General features: G+C 40.6%; 1 protein-coding gene across 2 annotated transcripts in view; it reads right to left on the reverse strand.

Moving 5' to 3' along the window:
* PABIR2 (PABIR family member 2) overlaps positions 1-19,535 on the reverse strand; it is an 80,972-nt gene that overhangs the window by 35,857 nt on the left and 25,580 nt on the right. The window contains exon 10 of one of the 2 annotated variants that reach the window (XM_079910220.1): positions 17,831-17,888. The exons of the other annotated variant lie outside the window; for it this stretch is intronic. Coding sequence (XP_079766346.1) covers position 17,888 — 1 coding nt within the window. The 3' untranslated portion in view covers positions 17,831-17,887. Of the gene's footprint in view, positions 1-17,830; positions 17,889-19,535 lie in introns of those variants that run through there. 2 annotated transcript variants of the gene reach the window in all.

Consider the following 19,535-nt stretch of genomic DNA (forward strand, 5'->3'; position numbering starts at 1 on the left):
GTAGTAAAGAACCAAAAGAAACAGACTTTAGTGCCAAGATGTATGGTTCAGGTAAGAATGGACAATTCAACACCACAAAAAAGCTGAAGTTAGTAAGGAGAGGGCTACGGGATACAAATAAGGAAGACTCCCAGGCTGTAGGAAGAAGGCAAGCCCACGTCACATTCTGAATCTGACATTAACAAGAAAAACTCTAACCATTGGTGCTATTAAGATGAGGGTATTGTCTCAAAATCAACAAGGGACTGTGAGAACAGCTTCTAAAATCTCAACTGTAAGGAATCGGTTTAAAAGGCTAACATACCAAATCAGTTACCTAATGTGTTTGTGACAAAAGTTTTTGGAGTGTGACTATAGGCACACCTCAGAGATACTGCTGGTTTGCCTTGAGACCACCGCAATAAAGCAAATATTGCACGCAATAAAGCAAGTCACACAAATTTTGTTTTTGGCTTCCCAGTGTGTATAAAAGTCGTGTTTACACTATACTGTCTATTAAGTGTACAATAGCGCATTTATGTCTAAAAAAGCAATGTGCATACCTTAGTTAAAAATACTTTATTGCTAAAAAATGCTAACCATCATCTGAGCCTTCAGCGATTGGTAATTTTTTTGCAACGGTAACGTCAAAGATCACTGATCACATAACAAATATAATAACAATGAAAAAGTTTGAAATGTGAGAATTACCAAAATGTGACACACAGACACAAAGAGAGCAAACGCTGGTGGAAACTGGAGCCAATACACCTGCTCAAAACTTCAATTTGTTAAAAAAAAAGAAAAAAGAAAAATCTGAAAAACACAATAAAACAAGGTCTACCTGTGCTGAATAAGGAGACCTGGATCGCAAGAAGTTGTCAGTTAGTGTGCAGCACTGTTTACAAAAGTGAACCTAAGTTCTTTGGGCCATTAGAAAGGTATATTTTGGATCAGAACAGAGGACACTACCCAGGTGCTATCCTTCTCTCCCTCCCTTGGTTATGAGTGCCGAAAACACAGTGGTTCCTTTAGAGTCATGCTGGGTGACCCTACCACTTATCACCCCATGTGGACTTGGGGACTTATTTCATCTCTCCAAGCCTCAGTTTCCTAAAATGGGAAGAATAATAATAATACCTACCCTCACTGGATTATGATGAGGATTCAATTAGGTAATACATGTGGAGTGCTTAGCACAGGGCCTGCCGTAAGGCAGGAGCTCAGTAAAAAGTTGCTATTGTTTTCATTAGTCATAAAAACATCCTGATTGCCACTAAAGGCTAGATAAATTAGTAGTTAAGAGTTTGGGCTTTGGACTCAGATAGAATAGAGTCTAAATCTATTTACTAGCTATGTAACTTTGGGCAAATTAGGCTGTTTGTTATTATTATTTGCTGTTGTGGCTACTGTTACTACCAACTTGGTCTCCCAGCTATCTTGATACTGGGAAAGAAAATTAGAGGACATAAGTCTTCCAGGCATTGGAAAGGAATACATTCCATCGTTAATGAATAAACTGACCTCCTGAATTATAATCTCCTCTGAGTCTAATTAGTGTGTATCAGACCCTCAGAGTCCCCACTGGGAGTTCCGGTCTCAGTGAACAGCCAGCCTCTCTTGGTCACCATCTACCCCCCCAAACAAGACAGTTTTTGGCTCACCAAACTGGAAGTCCAGAGGCAGGTGGCTTCAGGGCTAACATAATACTGTAACCCCAGTTCCTTTTGCCTGCTCTTCTCTGTGTCCTGATCTCCTCCCTGAGTTGAGTTGATCCTCAAGCTCGAGTGAGATGTCTGCGGCAGTTTCAGACCTCACGTTCGTACACGACAACATATCAGAGGGAAAGAGACCTCTTTCTTAACAATGAGGAAACCTTCCTCACAGCAAACTTGCCTTCATCTCTCATTACTGTGAACTGGGTCACAGGCCCATTTCCAAACGAATCCTTGTAGCCAGGTATATCTGAAATATCCAGGGGCAACAGCATTACCAAGATTGCTTTAGACAGATTAGTCTCCACCCACTGAAGCTGGAAGCAATCCTCTAAACTACACTTGTGCTAAACAATGTGACGGTAGGATATCAAGCTGCAATGGTCACCTCCTCATCTGTAGGATATCCGCACTCCTTAATGCTAGAGATAATGAAAAATAACCTTACCCCCGAGCAACTGGCCACTCCCTAAAAGCCAGCTGAAGTTAAGGTCTACCCCAGTGACCTCTTTGGAACTATAGTCATATCCGGAGTAACAGGAATGTCACTGCCTGGAAAAACAGGGTCCTTTTCTAAAATGGGCTTTCCCTTCTGGCCAAACTCCTTGGTCCATAACTGCAGTTGATAGGATCTTTGGGAGAGGTTTCCTTGGCCTTTTGTTTGAATGTTGTGCCCCCTTTATGATTCTATATGTGAAGAGGAAACCAGCCCTTTCCAGCTATGTCAAGACCCTGATTAATGCCTCACTAGCAAACACGACCCAAACCCCAGCAAGCCCGGTTCCTTCCTTTCCCAGAAGGAAGCTAACATGGCTCTCCCTTTGTTTGAAGGTGCTGGGTGAAAAAATGCTAGCTGCAGCTTTGGAGGGAGGTAAGGAGGCCCGAAAATCTGTGCCCCTCCTCAGCCCTCTACAGTTTGTCTTGAATTTAAAATGAATCAACCTGAGAAACCAAGATTCATTCAAGCTGCGATTGAGGACTCCAGACACTGACACAGGCGAGGGTGAACTTGCAGAGCTCAGGGTGACATCCAGTTCTGGACGGTGGACAACCACAGGCCTGTGCCTCAGGGTCCAGTTCCCACCCCTGGCTTCCTCCTTGACCTGTTTTTAATTTTTCAAAACTCTCACCCCTCTTGCAGAACGGTTTCGGTTCTTTGCCTGACCTCTGCTTGGTCTCCCTGGGCAGGTTGCCCTCCTTGTTCTCCCTCAGCTGGCCAGGCTGGCTGGCTGCCTAATTGTCCCAAGAGACAGGAAGGCACCCTTTACATCTCTCTGGTTTGGGTCCGTTTTTACTGCTTCTCTGGAGTTAACATCAAGGACTTTAAAAACATCTCGGTAAATGCAGATGTGGAGGCTAGATAGGATTGTGGTCACCTTGGCCCTCATTTTTCTTGCTGCTCACAGAGTAGGAAAATTCAGTGCTGTTTTTGGACTTGACCCAATACCTTTTCTGTCCAGAAAGCCAATAACTCACTCTCGGAGTGACTTGTTTGGCTCTGCTTGCTATATCACGTATCATATATTATAGATGATATATCACAGTCATTGGCAAAGCTAACTAATGCCCAAACTCCACTCCCAGATCCCAGCACCGACTGCCAGAGGTAACCAGACATTCACATTAATGAGACGTGGTGGGCTGTTAAACCAATCTGCATTATTTGAGGTGAAAGGGTGGAAGCAAACAGACTTCCAAGTTTCTTGGATTAGTATCAGTATAATTTCTTTTGGACTGTAAGTACTGAGAAAGATTGTATTTTCTACATTACTAGGAATTTGTTTTTCAAATCAAGTGAATATTATGTACAGAACATTGTGCTCAATCTTAAACGGGCTACAAGGATTTTAGTAAGGGATACATGCCATATGCTTTGGAAAAATTATAAACAATCCAAGGTAGTATATGCTAGGTCAGAAGGAATGGTATAGAGCAAGGCTGTAAGGACAGAAGCACAGGGGACTTTGTCCTTAGTTGATGTATAACAGCTTAAACTCATTTCTAAGCATTGCCCTTGGGCCTTTTCATTCAGGACAATGACAGACTCTGGGAGAGGTGGGGTGGAACACCACTGACCACCTAGAGTTAAATGAAACCTCTCATTAACCCATTGCCAACCTGCACCAAGAGTGCCCTGTTCAGTTGCTTGCTTCCTGTGGCTAAATTTGGCCTATCCGGAGGCCCGAGGAACGTCTGCCCAGTGGTTTATACGGCAGCTTGCATTCTGATGGGGAAAGGAAGATATATGCTTAAGGATGTGGAGATGGTGGTGACCTGACCTCCCCGGGAAACGCCCTCCTATATTTCGAGTTGCCTGGTCACTCAGCTTAATGATTTTAAAAGAAGACATTATTTTGTTCAGTGGCCTGTAGTGAAGTTTGCACTCTGCCAGGGAAGAGAAAATAAATGTCTGTGGGAGTGAGGAAATAGTAGGGACCTCCTTGGGAAACTCTCTGCTGGTCAGTCAGTTTATTAATTTTTAAGAGACGTTAAGGGGTCATAAAGAGAACCCTGGCCTGGAAGTCAGGAAGTGTGCTGTGCAGTGGGCCCATCGGCAGCGGGAGGGAGAACGTCAGCCACCGGGAGCCCACAAGGAGCATTTATAATGATGAGGATGACACAAATGTCACATTTTATACCGCTTTACAGTTTTTAAAGCACTTTTGCATCTACTACCACAAAATCCTAGAATCTTACGAGTGGGAAAGGACTTTAGGAATTACCCAGCATGGCCCCCCAACCCAGGCAAGACTCTCACCTCCACTATCCCTCTCGTTTGATATTCCAAGAAGCCCTTTGCAGAAGCCAGCTTAGCAAGTAGCATCATCTTCATTTTATAGGAAGACCAACTAAGGAGTTAGTTTCAGGCCAAGATGATGCAGTCAATCATGACAAAACTGGCCTTAAACACGCTAGTCCGGGGTTCTTTCCATGCTATCACATATCTCTTTTATATTTAAGAGGATAGGTTCTACTCACCCTTCTGGCCCTTACTAAGTAATTTAGCACCTAACCATTCTCAAATTGCTTTAGAAGCTTCAGATCTGATACGTCAGTTAGAGTACAAGATCTTTTCGGGCCAGACCTCATACTGCCTTGAATCTCCATCCTCTCCCCACGTCACCACCAGTGTTACGGGTTCTTGGAAGATACTTAACAAATGCCTGAATGAACGAATTGAAATTCTAAAATTTCTGAGTTACTCCTTATACCTTAGAGGCGTGCCAGGTTCTACTTTCCATGATTTTGTCCTCATCTTTGGAAACTTCATTTGCTTGGAGCTACTGGGGTTACTTGGGCAGGCTGAAATACTCTGGTATCAGGGGTTATATGGGGGAATGTCTTGATATCTTACAGCAGATCCCCTTTCTCGAAGGATAAAACAACCGGCAAGTTAATGACCTAGGTCTGATATTGGCAAGTTGAGGATTCTATATGTATTTTATTCTCTTTAAAGTCTTGGCTGGAATTCTATAGAATGGAGAAGTCACGTTGCCCCTTTCTGGCCATTGGAATGTATTAAATGAGACACACTGTGCTCATTTTAAATCTTAGGGTTAGAGGAAGAGTTCTGACCAGGGTTATTCGTCATTGGCTTTTGACATAAACTAGCCTTTCCCAAGAAGGTTAAGGTGCAATGAAAAGAAGAATCAAAGACTTACATGGAAATAGCCACAGGATTGACTAGTTAGCCAAAGTGCACACTTTTTTCTGAAGTTAAAAATTTATGCTTGGTGATTTCCATTTAAAAATCAAGGTTTTAAACTGCTGTCTATACTGGTCTATGCCTGGACTTAAAAAAAACTTTTTGGTTCATAATTCTTTTGATGCTGTTAACATACAGAAGAACGCTAGCTTCCAAAATAGGATATATGTTGCAATAAGCATCTCCTGCTCCTGCCCCCCAAGGACATCTGGAAAGGGTGTTAGTTAAATAGCCATGGATTTGCACAGTGCTATAATTTTTATAGATATAAAGAAGCCTCCCTCCGCCTTCACCCCTACACCAGCGATGGGTGAGCTACCCCCAAACTCTTTCACAAGGACAACAAGCAAAGGAATCTGGCAGATCACCCTAACCAAATACCACCCAGGCAGAAGGAGCCCAACCTGTCTAGTGAAATTCTTTCAAATATATTTTATACTATCAACGCTTAAACTCACCAGGAAAAAAAAAAAAACAATGAAATTTACCAGGAAACGTTTCAGGTAGAGCAATAGAGCTGCTGAGATACACTTAAACATAACTTCCTAAACTTAAACCGCATAATAATCTTTTCCAGATCCTTTTAGCTAGTTTCTTATTCCGAAATGAACCTTGTATGGAATTGCACACACTTGGCCCAGTACAAATTTCACCATATTGAGCCCCTTAGACTTGGCCCACCACTAATTCATACTGTCAACTACAGCTTGGTTCTCACCACTGCCCAATTGTTCCTTATATACCTTATACCGTGAATATTCCAGTCTTTATCTTCAGGTTCCCAAGTCCTATTTATTCCAACACCCCCATTCTTAGTAGATGAGCTTGACAAAGTTTGCTGAAAAAAATTGAAGCTATGGAGATGTGAGAATATCTCTCACGTCAGATGATTTTTTTTTCTGAGTACTCTCTAAGTTATCCCCTCCGTCTCTGCTGTAGAATTCACCCTTTCATACTTTTCTACTCCCACACTTATCCTCTCCCTCCAGACTTGCACTGTCCTGTATGGTAGCCACTAGCCACATATGGCTATTTAAATGTAAATGAATTAGAATCAAATAAAATTAAACATTCAGTTCCACAATCACACTAGCCGCATTTCAAGCGCTCAACAGCCACACGGGATTACCTGAAGGGACAGTGCAGATACGGAACATTTCCATCATTGTGGAAAATCCTACTGGATAGCAGTGCTCAGTAGGGTCCTCTGATTTCTTACCTATCCCGTGGGCTATTCAATCTCATCATCAACAACAGTAACAACTACCCTACAAGTGACCGTCATACCCTTGTTGCTACCAGTATCTAAATGCTGCCAAACTTTTAGAATAGATACTTGCCTTCATGCTTGCATTCCTTTCTTGGTCCTCTGCAATCTGACTTCTGTACCTGCTAAGAAGCCACCAAAGACATTTGGGGCATCCTCCACCATTTTTTCCTAGTCATCACCCTCTAAAATTTCTCCTCTCTAACCTGTCTCTCACACCTCTTGTCCCTGGCACATCCCATTGCTGAAGAAATGTTGCGTAGATGAGACAACGAGCTTCCCTCCTTGATCATTCGCTCCCCCCTGTCCTGAAAGTCCAGTCCTCTGCTTTTCTTCTGCCAGCCCTTCTCTGATGAACTCATCTTCCCTTATTTGCCTTCCACTATCTGCTCTATGAAAACGGGTCTCAATCTCATGGCTCGAGATGCTAATTCCTCACCTACCTGCCTGGCATTACAGGAGAGTGCCAAGAATAAGTGTTGGTATTATCAATGAAGGCAGAGAAAGCTATCTCCTATCCCAATTAATTTCCATGTCCCTTGAAACCCTGTGGGCAAGTGAAGAGTCAGGGATGGAAGGGGGCAGAAACAAAGACTACAAAAGGAAGACATGGGAACGCTCTGGCCAAAAGGACTTTGTCTATATAATAATTCTGCCATAGTCTTTTCTTATAACCAGTGTCAAAACCTCAGGATAATATAGAAGTTCTTTTTCCTTTTGACTCCTTCCTCTTTCTTTTCTTCTTTTCTTTTGGAGGGAGGAGTGGGTTAGTAACCTCCGCCTTGCCTTTTCATAGCAAACTCCACAACAGTTGTAGATCAAAATGGAAAACCAGTCACTTGCACCAAGGCACTAGCCTGCAGTAAGCCCACAGCAAATTACAGCCTGGTGTTTTGTGAAGGAAGTTGACAGGACAACACCTTCTTCCCTTCTCAAAATGAATGCATAAAAATACGCTCTTGCCTTTAACAGCATCCGATGTCTATAACTAACATGAAGAGAACATCAGAACTTTTTTTTCCCTTTGGCTTTTTTTTTTCTTTCAGCAGACACATTGCTCTGCTGATTAGAAAGCTAAGAAAGTGGACAGGTAGAAATATATAGCTTATTCAGCCAAAGGAAAGTTAAAGTAATGCAGACAACACATTGCATAGTGCCTGATTTGGTTACACTTAATTTAAAGACCACCAGGTCCTGACCAATGCTCTTTCCCCCCCAGCTTTATTGAAATATAGTTGACAAATAAAATTGTAATATATTTAAAGTGTACAGCATGATGATTTGATATATGTATACGCAGGGAAATGATTACCACAATCAAGTTAAGGAACAATAAACGTAATTCTTTTTTTTTTTTTTTTTTTTTTGCGGTACGCGGGCCTCTCACTGTTGTGGCCTCTCCTGTTGCGGAGCACAGGCTCCGGACGTGCAGGCTCAGGGCCATGGCTCACGGGCCCAGCCGCTCCGCGGCATGTGGGATCTTCCCGGACCGGAGCATGAACCCGTGTCCCCTGCATCAGCAGGCGGACTCTCAACCACTGCACCACCAGGGAAGCCCCGTAATTCCTTTTTTTGTGTGAGAATGCTTACCATCTACTCTCTTGGCAAATTTTAAGTCCACAACACAGTATCATTAACTATAGTCACCATGCGGTACATTAGATCCTCAGAACTTACTCATCTTTTAACTGGAAGTTTGTCCCCTTTGACCAACATCTCGCCATTTCCTCCACCCCCAGCCCCTCACAACCACCATTCTCTGTTTCTATGAGTTTGACTTTTTTTTTAGATTCCACATATAAGGGATGCCATACAATGATTCTCTGTCTCCTGACCAGTGCTCTTGAAATGTAAATTCACTATCCAAAACCCACAAGTGAATCCAAAACACTGGGAAACAGGAGAAATTTACGCTGGACAGATGTGGGCAGTCCCCAAACTCAGTGATCTTTGACAGCTACAAGGTCAAGGCAGTTTTTCAAAGTGATTTGTACAAAGTTTGCTTGTAAAAGAAAAAACATTTTTTAAGAGGGCATTCAGTTATATCCGAGGTAATCAAAGTAGCAAAAATAATCTCCAAAGTCAGCATTTACTAGGCAATTTGGGTTAAAATGTTATAAAAGGCAGACTGTTTGGGCTACATCTGCCTCTCTTGCACTTGAAGAAAATTTGTAGATGAAGAAACTGCCTTAAAAAAAAAAGAAAGAAAGAAAAGCCTCCTTTCCCACAGCCTTCTGCCAAACAGATTCTGTTGCTAGGTAAACAGAAGCTACCAACAATTTATGTACCAATATATATAGCAAATTATAGCTGAGAGGAAGCTTGCTAGCTTATGAAACAGATGGTGATTTGTTGTGGCTCGGGAGAGAACAGGGTTTTGCCATGATGAGCCCCTGCTAGTCTCTCTGACAATTTCCTAGCCTAATAAACACTCTGACTTTGTATGTTATGAAGTTGGATGAGAGTGGAATCATGTAGAAAAGAAAGGAAAAGTTGGAAGGAATGGCAAAGACAATGCTCTTTGAGAGAAGGAAGTATGGGTTTTAAACTTTGTGTTTAAATATGAGATATCAGTAGAAAGTAAACCAACACAGCTTGTAATATAACCCCCAGACTTGCCATCTGGGTTGAAGTCAAATTGAATAAGCCCAAGAACATCAACTCCGCTTCTCTAGCACTATGAAAAATTTCAGAAAGTCTGGTCAAGCAATCAGAAGCAAGAACAAGAGGGTGTAATCTTCTGTGAACATCTGTAACTAGAGAATATACCACGCTTATTAAGATTGTGTCAAAAGAAATTTCATCGAGTTAAGGCCCTTGCAGCTCACATTTCTCATCCAAACTAAACTAGTGTTTGTTCAATAAGCAACTGGTTCACAACTGGACTTAAACTGTCTCCCCACATCCTGGAACAAACTGTTGAACCACACTCAGATCCACACTGACATCTGCAGGTAATCAAAACAGGACTTCTATGAATTGATTTCTAGACGCAGATTCTCAAACCATTCACCACAGCAGTGTGCGAACCCATAAAACCTAAATACCCTGGATGACTATTTCTTTAAAAAATACTCTCTATCTTTAAGTGCTTTCATAGACTAAAATATTGTATATAGAGTATGAACTCCATTATCTAGAAAAAAACCCACAAACATATAGTTATTTCCACCTGGTGTAATTATGGTGATTTTAATTTTCACTTTAAACTTTGCCTTCAATTTTCCATTACTTTTCAGATATTCTCCAATGAGTGTATAGTCCTTTTACAATTAGTTATTGAAAGGCTGCTACCTCGATTTTATTTTTTTAATTGTCAATATCAGCATTTTAATGAGTTATTAAAAATAAAATCATGCATAATATCCTCAACAGGCAAAGGTTACAATTATATGTAACATAAATATATAAAGGGAGCTGTAAGATGAAGGCATTTTTTTTTAAAGATACGGATAAATAGTCAAGACAATAAATTGTTTTTTAAATATGCGTTTGAAAGAAAATCTAGGGAAAATAAGGTACAAAAAGCGATGGTCTCATTTAAAAAAGGATTTTCATATGTCCTAGCTAATAAGCACTAAATATGTTATATATATGAGTGAAGAGGAAGATTTTTAAAGGATAAGTAAAGTTAATGAGGTAAAGAAAAACACAAAGGATACATTATGGCAATTGAAAAATAGTGTACTAAGGAAAAACATGCCAAACGAGTTGAATCAGGAGGACACACTATAAAAAACAAAGCAACAAACACCCAAACAAAAAATCATTTGAAAATAGTTTACACACATTCTTCCAAAATTGATGCATGTTAGTGTTTGTACTAACATGACAATGTCTATGGGATTTTTAATGTTCATGTTTATTCTTCTCCTAAAATATGGTTCCTATTGCAGAAATTAATATTAATCTAAATTTTCTTCTTCCCATACGTCAGTGAATGAAGAAAAATAACAATTGTCACACAATCGTCAAAAAATATTCTGTTACCAAAAAAATTCTCTAACCAAAGGAATAAATGATAGATATGGCATATCTCCAGTACAACTTTGTTGATAATTCATTTTCCACACACCTCTGGATACTACTGTATCTTTTTTTTTTAATTAATTTATTTATTTTTGCTGTGTTGGGTCTTTGTTTCTGTGCAAGGGCTTTGTCTAGTTGTGGCAAGCAGGGACCACTCTTCATCGCGGTGTGCGGGCCTCTCACTATTGTGGCCTCTTTTGTTGCATAGCACAGGCTCCAGACGCGCAGGCTCAGTAGTTGTGGCTCACGGGCCTAGTTGCTCCATGGCATGTGGGATCCTCCCAGACCAGGGCTCGAACCCATGCCCCCTGCATTAGCAGGCAGATTCTCAACCACTGCGCCACCAGGGAAGCCCCTACTGTATCTTCTAATAGCCTCTCTAGTGCGACCGCTACCTCAATTTTAACCTCAAACCCCTAGTTGTCCCAGGTCAATTTGTATTCACATTCATCAAAGCCTTTAAAAAAAATCCTGCAAAATGTTTTTCTGTGGTAAACTGCTACTAAGCAGCATGCTTATTTATATAGGCCATCAAAACTCCTAAAGACACACAAAGATAAGGAGAAAGCAGATTTGTAGAGTCTAACATACGTGATTTTTCTATAGTGCCTTTCAACTGAGTGAAATTTCAAAGTAACGTTTATTGGATCAATCTATAATTACTGTATTAGAGAAAACAGGATCTATTACCAAGAGGCTCCTTTTACAATGACTGTCTGGGGGAAAGCCTGTTTTTCTGGGCTTGTGAAATCAAGTGACTCATTAAATTTCTGAGGTAAAAAATCAACATTTGAAGAAAGCCTTATTCTACATGTTAAAAATTAAGTGTAATAGAAAAATACACCTAGGGTTTCTGGTGGTAGGGAGAAAAAAGACAACTGCTTAAGGGTTTATTAACAAATTCAATCGATAGGCACTCATAAACCTGCAGGCCCTCAGCTTACAAGTGTGCTACATTTCAAACGTTTATTGGTATATTTATTTTTTGGTGCCTGCAAAGCGTTTTCTTGAGGAAACAAAGTCATGGTAGTTAGAGTCCCAAGTTAATTCACAAAAGTAAAGCTAAAGTACTGAAGGTTTGCAACGAAATTCTAAGAAGTAGTTTTAGTAATAAGGTCAAACAAATGCTGGAATGATTTCAACAATAAATTATTTTTCAGTTTTCCTGTTTTGGTACATGAGAGAATAATTATAGAAAGATAAGAAAGGCGGACCTTTTCAAGCACTTTAGATATTAACATTTAAGTTCCCTTTAAAACTTGCAACTTTTTAAAATTTATGCTTATTGGCCATACTTGAAGTTTTACTTTAGTTAACAAATGGACACAAGATGGAAATTAGGGAGAAAAATTAGGAGAGGGATTTTGATATGGAAACTGGGCAAGAACTGAAGCAGAAGGGGGGAGAGGGAACTAAAGAAAACATAGGGGTTGCCTCCACTTCATTCATTCATTCATTCGTTCGACTGTTAAGTGGCAGGCCCCATTGGTAAGTATAAGGACCGAGTAGTTCATCATTCATTCAACCATTCGCCCTCCTCCCCAAGTGACCCAGATAGTCAAGTTGACTGCATATTTTGAAAAAACATATTTGCATCTTTCATACTGTGTGTGAAGTTGAGTAGCTTTTCATATATTTAAGGATCATTTCTTCTGTGAACTGTGTTTTCATATTTTTGCCCATTTTCCTCTTGTGAGTTTTAGCCTACCCCCCGCTCTGAAATTTGAGTTCTTTATATATGTATTTGGGATATTAGCCATTTAGATAAGTATTTCTCCCAGTTTTGTTGTGTTTCTTTCGACTGTGCTTATGTGGTGTTTTTGTCTGTCTGTTTGTTTGTTTTTGTTGGGGGTCTTTTGCCACGCAACAGGTTTCTATTTTTATGTAGCCTTTACTTTTATGTAGTTGAAATTATCCATCTTTTTCATTGTATCTGGATTTGGAGTCATACTTCGAAAGGCTTTCCCTATACCCAGGTTATAAAGGATTTCATCCATGTTTTCTTATATTACTTACATAGTTTCATTTTTTAACATTTAGATCCACTTGGAGTTTATTCCAGTGCACAGTGTGAGGTATGGAACCAAATTATCTATTTTTACAGCAATCCATTATCCCAACAGCATTTATTAAAAAGTCCAGGGCTTCCCTGGTGGCGCAGGGGTTGAGACTCCGCCTGCCGATGCAGGGGACACGGGTTCGTGCCCCGGTCCAGGAAGATCCTACATGCCGCGGAGCGGCTGGTCCCATGAGCCATGGCCGCTGAGCCTGTGCATCCAGAGCCTGTGCTCCGCAACGGGAGAGGCCGCTACAGTGAGAGGCCCGCGTACCGCAAAAAAAAAAAAAAAAAAAAGTCCATTTTTGCCCCAGTGATCTGGGTATACCACCTTTACTATATGTTAAATTTTACACTTGGTCTATGTCTGGACTTTCCGCTTTGCTCCAATGATCTGTCTGTTCACGCACCAGTATAATATAATAAAGGTAACAGGTTATAACACGTTGGTATGCAAAAAGGGGGGCAGCTTTCTTTACAGAAGAATGCTACCTAATAAATGTGGAAGGAATGACAGAATTAGTAAAATATTTTGCAGCCACCATCTTAAAAACTGACCCAGGGAGGCATCACTAATGGATGCTAAAACTATTGGGTGAAAGTTGTTGGGGAACAGGACATTTACATGGTCACATTTAATACTTTTAAAATACTAATTTAATATTAACTACAAAGGGGGAAAAGTACCTTTACAGTGGAGAAATCTGGAGAACACTACCTTGACTAAGTGACTGAACTTGGCATCACCAGTGGAACAACTGACATCATGTACCTCCTGATATGATGCAATGGGAATCACCTATGTGGTATTCTTGCCAAAAAGATTTAACTAATCTAATGTTTAATTGAATCTAATCATGAGGAAACAATCCAACAAATCCGAACAACAGGACCTCATACAAGACAACTGGCCCAGACTCTTCAAAATGAGTATTTCATGAAAGATGAAAGAAAGTGAGGGGACTGTTCTACATTAAAGAAAACTAAAGAAACATGAAAACTAAATGAATTTGCATGACCTTTGAGCCTAAATTTTGAATCCTCAATTGAAAAAAATTGATAAAATAATATTACTTAATTCACAGTCCATATTCAGATTTCCCAAATTGTCCCAATAATCTCTTTTAGATCAGGACCACCCAGCTCAACCACAGACTCATGAGAAAAAATGAACTGTTTAGTTTTAAGTCACTAAGGTTTCAGGGGGAAGGAGAGGGAGATTACACAGTAATAGCTTATATAAATATGCTACCATCTGTGTGAAATTTGGGAAAAAAGAATATATTGATGAATTTGTTTACATATATGCAAACGTTCTCTGTAAGGATACACAGGAACATAAAACCACAATTGCTGTGGGGAAGAGGAGCTATGGTGGCTGGGGGATGAAGACAGGAGGGAGACACTTCATTTTCTGCCCTATTGTACCTGTAGAATTTTAAACACATGAATGTATTTCCAATGAGTGAATGAGTGAATGAATGAAATCTGTTTCTTTTACTCATGTCTTTCCAGGACCCTTGAATCATCTCTAGTGGTAATGGGAACTCTCATACCCTACTGATGAGAGTATAAATTGGTACAATCTTGGTGGGGTGGAGGTGTGGCTTTAAGAAATGCCTATAACGTAAGGTCAGACACTATAAAACTCTTCAAGGAAAACATAGGCAGAACGCTCTATGACATAAATCACAGCAAGATCCTTTCTGACCCACCTCCTAGAGAAATGGAAATAAAAACAAAAATAAACAAATGGGGCCTAATGAAACTTAAAAGCTTTTGCACAGCAAAGGAAACCGTAAACAAGACGAAAAGACAACCCTCAGAATGGGAGAAAATATTTGCAAATGAAGCAACTGACAAAGGATTAATCTCCAAAACATACAAGCAACTCATGCAGCTCAATATCAAAAAAACAAACAACCCAATCCAAAAATGGGCAGAAGACCTAAATAGACATTTCTCCAAAGAAGATATACAGATGGCCAAGAGGCATATGAAAGGATGCTCAACATCACTAATCATCAGAGAAATGCAAATCAAAACTACAACGAGGTATCACCTCACACCAGTCAGAATGGCCATCATCAAAAAAATCTAGAAATAATAAATGCTGGAGAGGGTGTGGAGGAAAGGGAACCCTCTTGCACTGTTGGTGGGAATGTAAATTGATACAGCCACTACGGAGAACAGTATGGAGGTTCCTTAAAAGTTAAAAACAGAACTACCATAGGACCCAGCAATCCCACTACTGGGCATATACCCTGAGAAAACCATAATTCAAAAAGAGTCATGTACCACAATGTTCATTGCAACTCTATTTACAATAGCCAGGACATGGAAGCAACCTAAGTGTCCATCGACAGAAGAATGGATAAAGAAGATACAATGGAATATTACTCAGCCATAAAAAGAAACGAAATTAAGTTATTTGTAGTGAGGTGGATGCACCTAGAGTCTGTCATACAGAGTGAAGTAAGTCAGAAAGAGAAACAGAAATACCATATGCTAACACACATATATATGGAATCTAAAAAAATAAAATGGTTCTGAAGAACCCAGGGGCAGGACAGGAATAAAGACACAGATGTAGAGAATGGACTTGAGGACGCGGGGAGTGGGAAGGGTAAGCTGGGATGAAGTGAGAGAGTGGCATGGACATATCTACACTACCAAATGTAAAATAGATAGCTAGTGGGAAGCAGCCGCATAGCACAGGGAGAGCAGTTCGGTGCTTTGTGACCACATAGAGGGGTCGGATAGGGAGGGTGGGAGGGAGACGCAAGAAGGAGGGGATATGGGGACATATGTATACGTATAGCTGATTTACTTTGTTATAAAGCAGAAACTAACACACCATTGTAAAGCAATTATACTCCAATAAAGATGTTAAACAAAAGAAATGCCGATAAAATATGCAAATACATATGCAATACATAGACTATCTCCAGAAGAACCCACCAGAAGCTGATAACACTGGTTGCTTCTGGGGAAGGACCTTATGGGACTGGGAATCCAGGGTAGAAGGAAGACTGACTTTTCCCTCTATGCCCTTTTTATTCTTTGAATTTTTATGCTGAACTTGTATTACCTTTTCAAAAGGAGCATAATAAAATAAAATGCACATACCCTTTGACTCAACTATTTATCACTTCTAAGATTCTCTCCTGCAGAAATACTTACAGAAACAAAGATCTTACTTGTGTATACTAATAAAGTATAAGGAACCTAAATGACCATCAGTTAAGGATTAGTTAAATAAATTATGGAATGTTCATACATGGGAATACTATACAATTGCTAAAAATGAACCCATAAATCATCACCCAGGCTGACATAGAATATTCCAGAAATCCGGAAGCATTCCCTAATGCCTGCATCCAGCCTTTCCCACCCTGTAAGTTACTACAAACTGAATAAACCCATGTAACCATCACCCAGGTCACACAGAACACTCCAGAACACTTGAGGCGCCCCCAATGCCCACTTCTAGCCGTTCGCCCCCTGTGAATGACCACAAGCTGAATAAACCCATGTAACCATCATCCAGATCACACAGAACATTCCACAGATCATCCAGTTTGTAATAATTCATCAAGCTGTACACTTCTTTGTATGTATGTTATACTTCAATAAAAAGTGTGAAAATATGCATGTGTGTCTGTTATAAATATGTTCACATATATAGAGAAAAAGGTAATTAGGCATACAAATCAAACTATGGATGAAAAGGCTACGGGGGGAGGCATTTATTTACTTTGCATACTTCTATAAGGTTTAAACTTTATAATGAATTTTTCCCTTCACAATTTATAATTTTAAAATGAAGAAAAATAATGAAGAAAAACACTTTTTAAAAAGAAAATAATTTTAAACACTGCTATGAAATGTTAGTTTTGTCTTAGAGGAGGAAATATACAACATCAGGGTTTTAAATCCTAAAATTCGTGACCACTACCTACAACAGCCAGTCCCCCGTCCTCCCAATCCAACCCCATAGGTCCTGGAGGGAGATAAATGTCTGAAGAATAGATTCAGACAAAGAAACACTTGACTAGCTCGGTCTTTCACCTCAGACTTCAGTGTAGTCACCGAAGGGATTAGACTAAAACTTCCTTTTGCCCAAACCAGGCAGGCCTCAGTGACCCAGACGACAAGCTTCTTTCTCTGAGGGCTACATTCTGACCGTAGCTTTGGAGCTCTCACCACTACTTTAGTCCGAAGAGATGGTTAAGGAAACAAATTGAAGAAAAACCACACCTAGGGAAGGCAAGAAACCATTTAGGGTGACTGACTAGTCCCAGTTTGCCCAGGATTTTCCTTGTGTTAGCACTGAAAGTCCCCAGAAAACCCTTCAGTTCCAAGCAAACCAGGACCTAGGAAATCAGGCCTCAAGTGCTTTTTAGGCCTCTTCTCCCTGAGCCCCAACCAAGTTCCCCTTTGATCTGCAAGGTGAGGGGGAGTGTCTTCTCCTCAGAAGCTAAAGGAGAGATGCCAGACTTCTCTTACCACACTTTATAGGAGAAGAGCTAGCAGAATCAGAATCCCAGAAAGAGGGTCCAAAGAGGCACCCCAAAGAGCATTTCACACAGATTCAACAGCTTTTAACCTCTTCATACCAACAATTCCACACATCATTGTGACCCAATCCAATCCACTCCTGGATCAAAGTTCTGATTTATATTTTACTTTGAAGATTTTGGCTATACCTAGCTAGCTATTACTCAGACTCCTGTTTACTGAAGATGTTTCTTTTAGTGAACTCACTTTTTCTTTGAAACATTTATCTTTAAAATACATCTTTAAAAATATTATTTTCTAAGTTTATTTTAACAGAACACTTCCCATCACTTTCATAAATGGAAAATTGGTATCACATGCCACAAACAGAAGGTACATATTAGGTACATATGAATAACTATTACCTAGACGGAGTACTCCTTGATGAAGATTCCTCATGCAAGTTTCCCTCAGGAATGCCTGGAACGCAAGAAGCTTGGTGCTCCTCCTAGAGGTCAGAGTGCGTGGTTAACACTGCTCTGGGAGTTTCTTCCAGCTCCTTCTATAGGTTAACCCTCCCCCGTGACTTTCTTTCAGCTCCCTCTACAGGTTGGAGTGATTATCTTTCAGCTCCCTCTGTGGGTTAGAGTGGGGGGAGGAGGGTTATTGTTCAACAAAATTTTATTGAGTGACTACTATGTTGTAGATACAGCACTGAGGATACAGGGGAGAACATGGGAACAATTTCGTATCGTAATTGAGCACGGACAGGGAAAGAAGGGAAAGATGAAGTTAGAAGATTTGGGCACAGACTGTACTGTCTCTATTTCCTAAACCCCTGTTTATTCAAGCCATTGCAATCTGACTTTTGTTCCTTCCACCTCACCAAAAGTACGCTCATGAAAGTCTCTAGGGGACTTCCTAATGATCGGATCCAATGGGAAGTTTTGCATCCTCATCTTAAGTGACCCTGGACACGACTCCCTCCTTAGCTTTGCTGACAGCGTTAGCTGGTTTCTCCAAGGTTTTCTCCTATCCCTCTTGCCACCCCAGCTCTCCTTCAACCTGCCTCTTATATGTTGATGCTTGTCAGGATTTTGTCCTTAACCCTCTTCTCCATAAATCTCCCTTCTTACGTCTACACCCATAGCTCCCACTTACATAAGCTAAAGACTCCCAAATCCTGAAAGACCAGAGGTGCCTCTATTTCTCTCTCCAACCCCATTTCTCATGTTAGCAAATTACTTGTATGACTGTGAGAGTGCCTTGGTCTCTTCTTCCTGTATCCGATTTCCCTCTCACTTCTCCCTCCACCTGAGGTTTGTTCTTCGATTCAGCTTCAGCTTCCCAGTGTTCTGGGAAGGACTCCAGAAGCACAGCCTGGGTGCTCTCCCTTTGTGCTCCCCAAAACACTAGAATTGGTGCTTCTAATGGTCAGCGTACCTCTGTTTATTTCACTAGGCTGGTCACCTTGAAGGTACTGACTGCATCTGCATTTACAGTTCCCAGCACAGGGCTCAATAAATACTTTTAAATTGACGAATATAAGAAATCCATGAGCTGTGAACAGGTAAACATGGAGGAAGAGAAGCTTGGGGATGGCTGGGGTGCGTCTGAGAAAGGGATATTTAAAACTTGAGTATTTAGAATACTATTCCCTTTCCCTTCCTCCTATGGAGGCAGCCAGGGCTGGAGGGGCCGAGGGGGCATTGATGTGTCAGGGTCAGAAATTGGTTACATACAGGAGAAATGAGCAATTGTATTGAGGATAAAGGGAAACAGGCTTGTCACTATCCGAGAATAGTTACAAATATGGATAGGACGGATGCTGGAATGAACTCGGTAGTGTTGAACTGGAATCAGAGATACTCATGGTCTTTAATAGATGATCAGATATACATATGTGTATATATAAATATACATTTACATGTATTTTCTGTGTTGAGAGGGCCTTTATTTATTAATATTATTATTTTTTCGGCTGTGCCGCACAGCTTGCAAGATCTGTTCCCCGAACAGGGATTGAACCCAGGCCATGGCAGTGAAAGCCCAGAATCCTAACCACTAGGCCACCAGGGAAGTCCCGAGAGGGACTTTAAACCATAATGCTCAAGTAGCAGTGATTATACCTAGTGCCTATATTTTGGTAATTGTACCAAATACCATTCTCTATTAAAAGGAATCAAGGCTCCTTAGAGAAACAGCTGATCGCAGGGCTTGGGGCAAGGAAAGTATGAATCCGGGACATCTTATGCCAGAAAGTAAAACACTGCTCAAAAAATG

The sequence above is a fragment of the Stenella coeruleoalba genome, assembly GCF_951394435.1.
Source record: "Stenella coeruleoalba genome assembly, chromosome: X".
Classification (NCBI taxonomy): domain Eukaryota; kingdom Metazoa; phylum Chordata; class Mammalia; order Artiodactyla; family Delphinidae; genus Stenella; species Stenella coeruleoalba.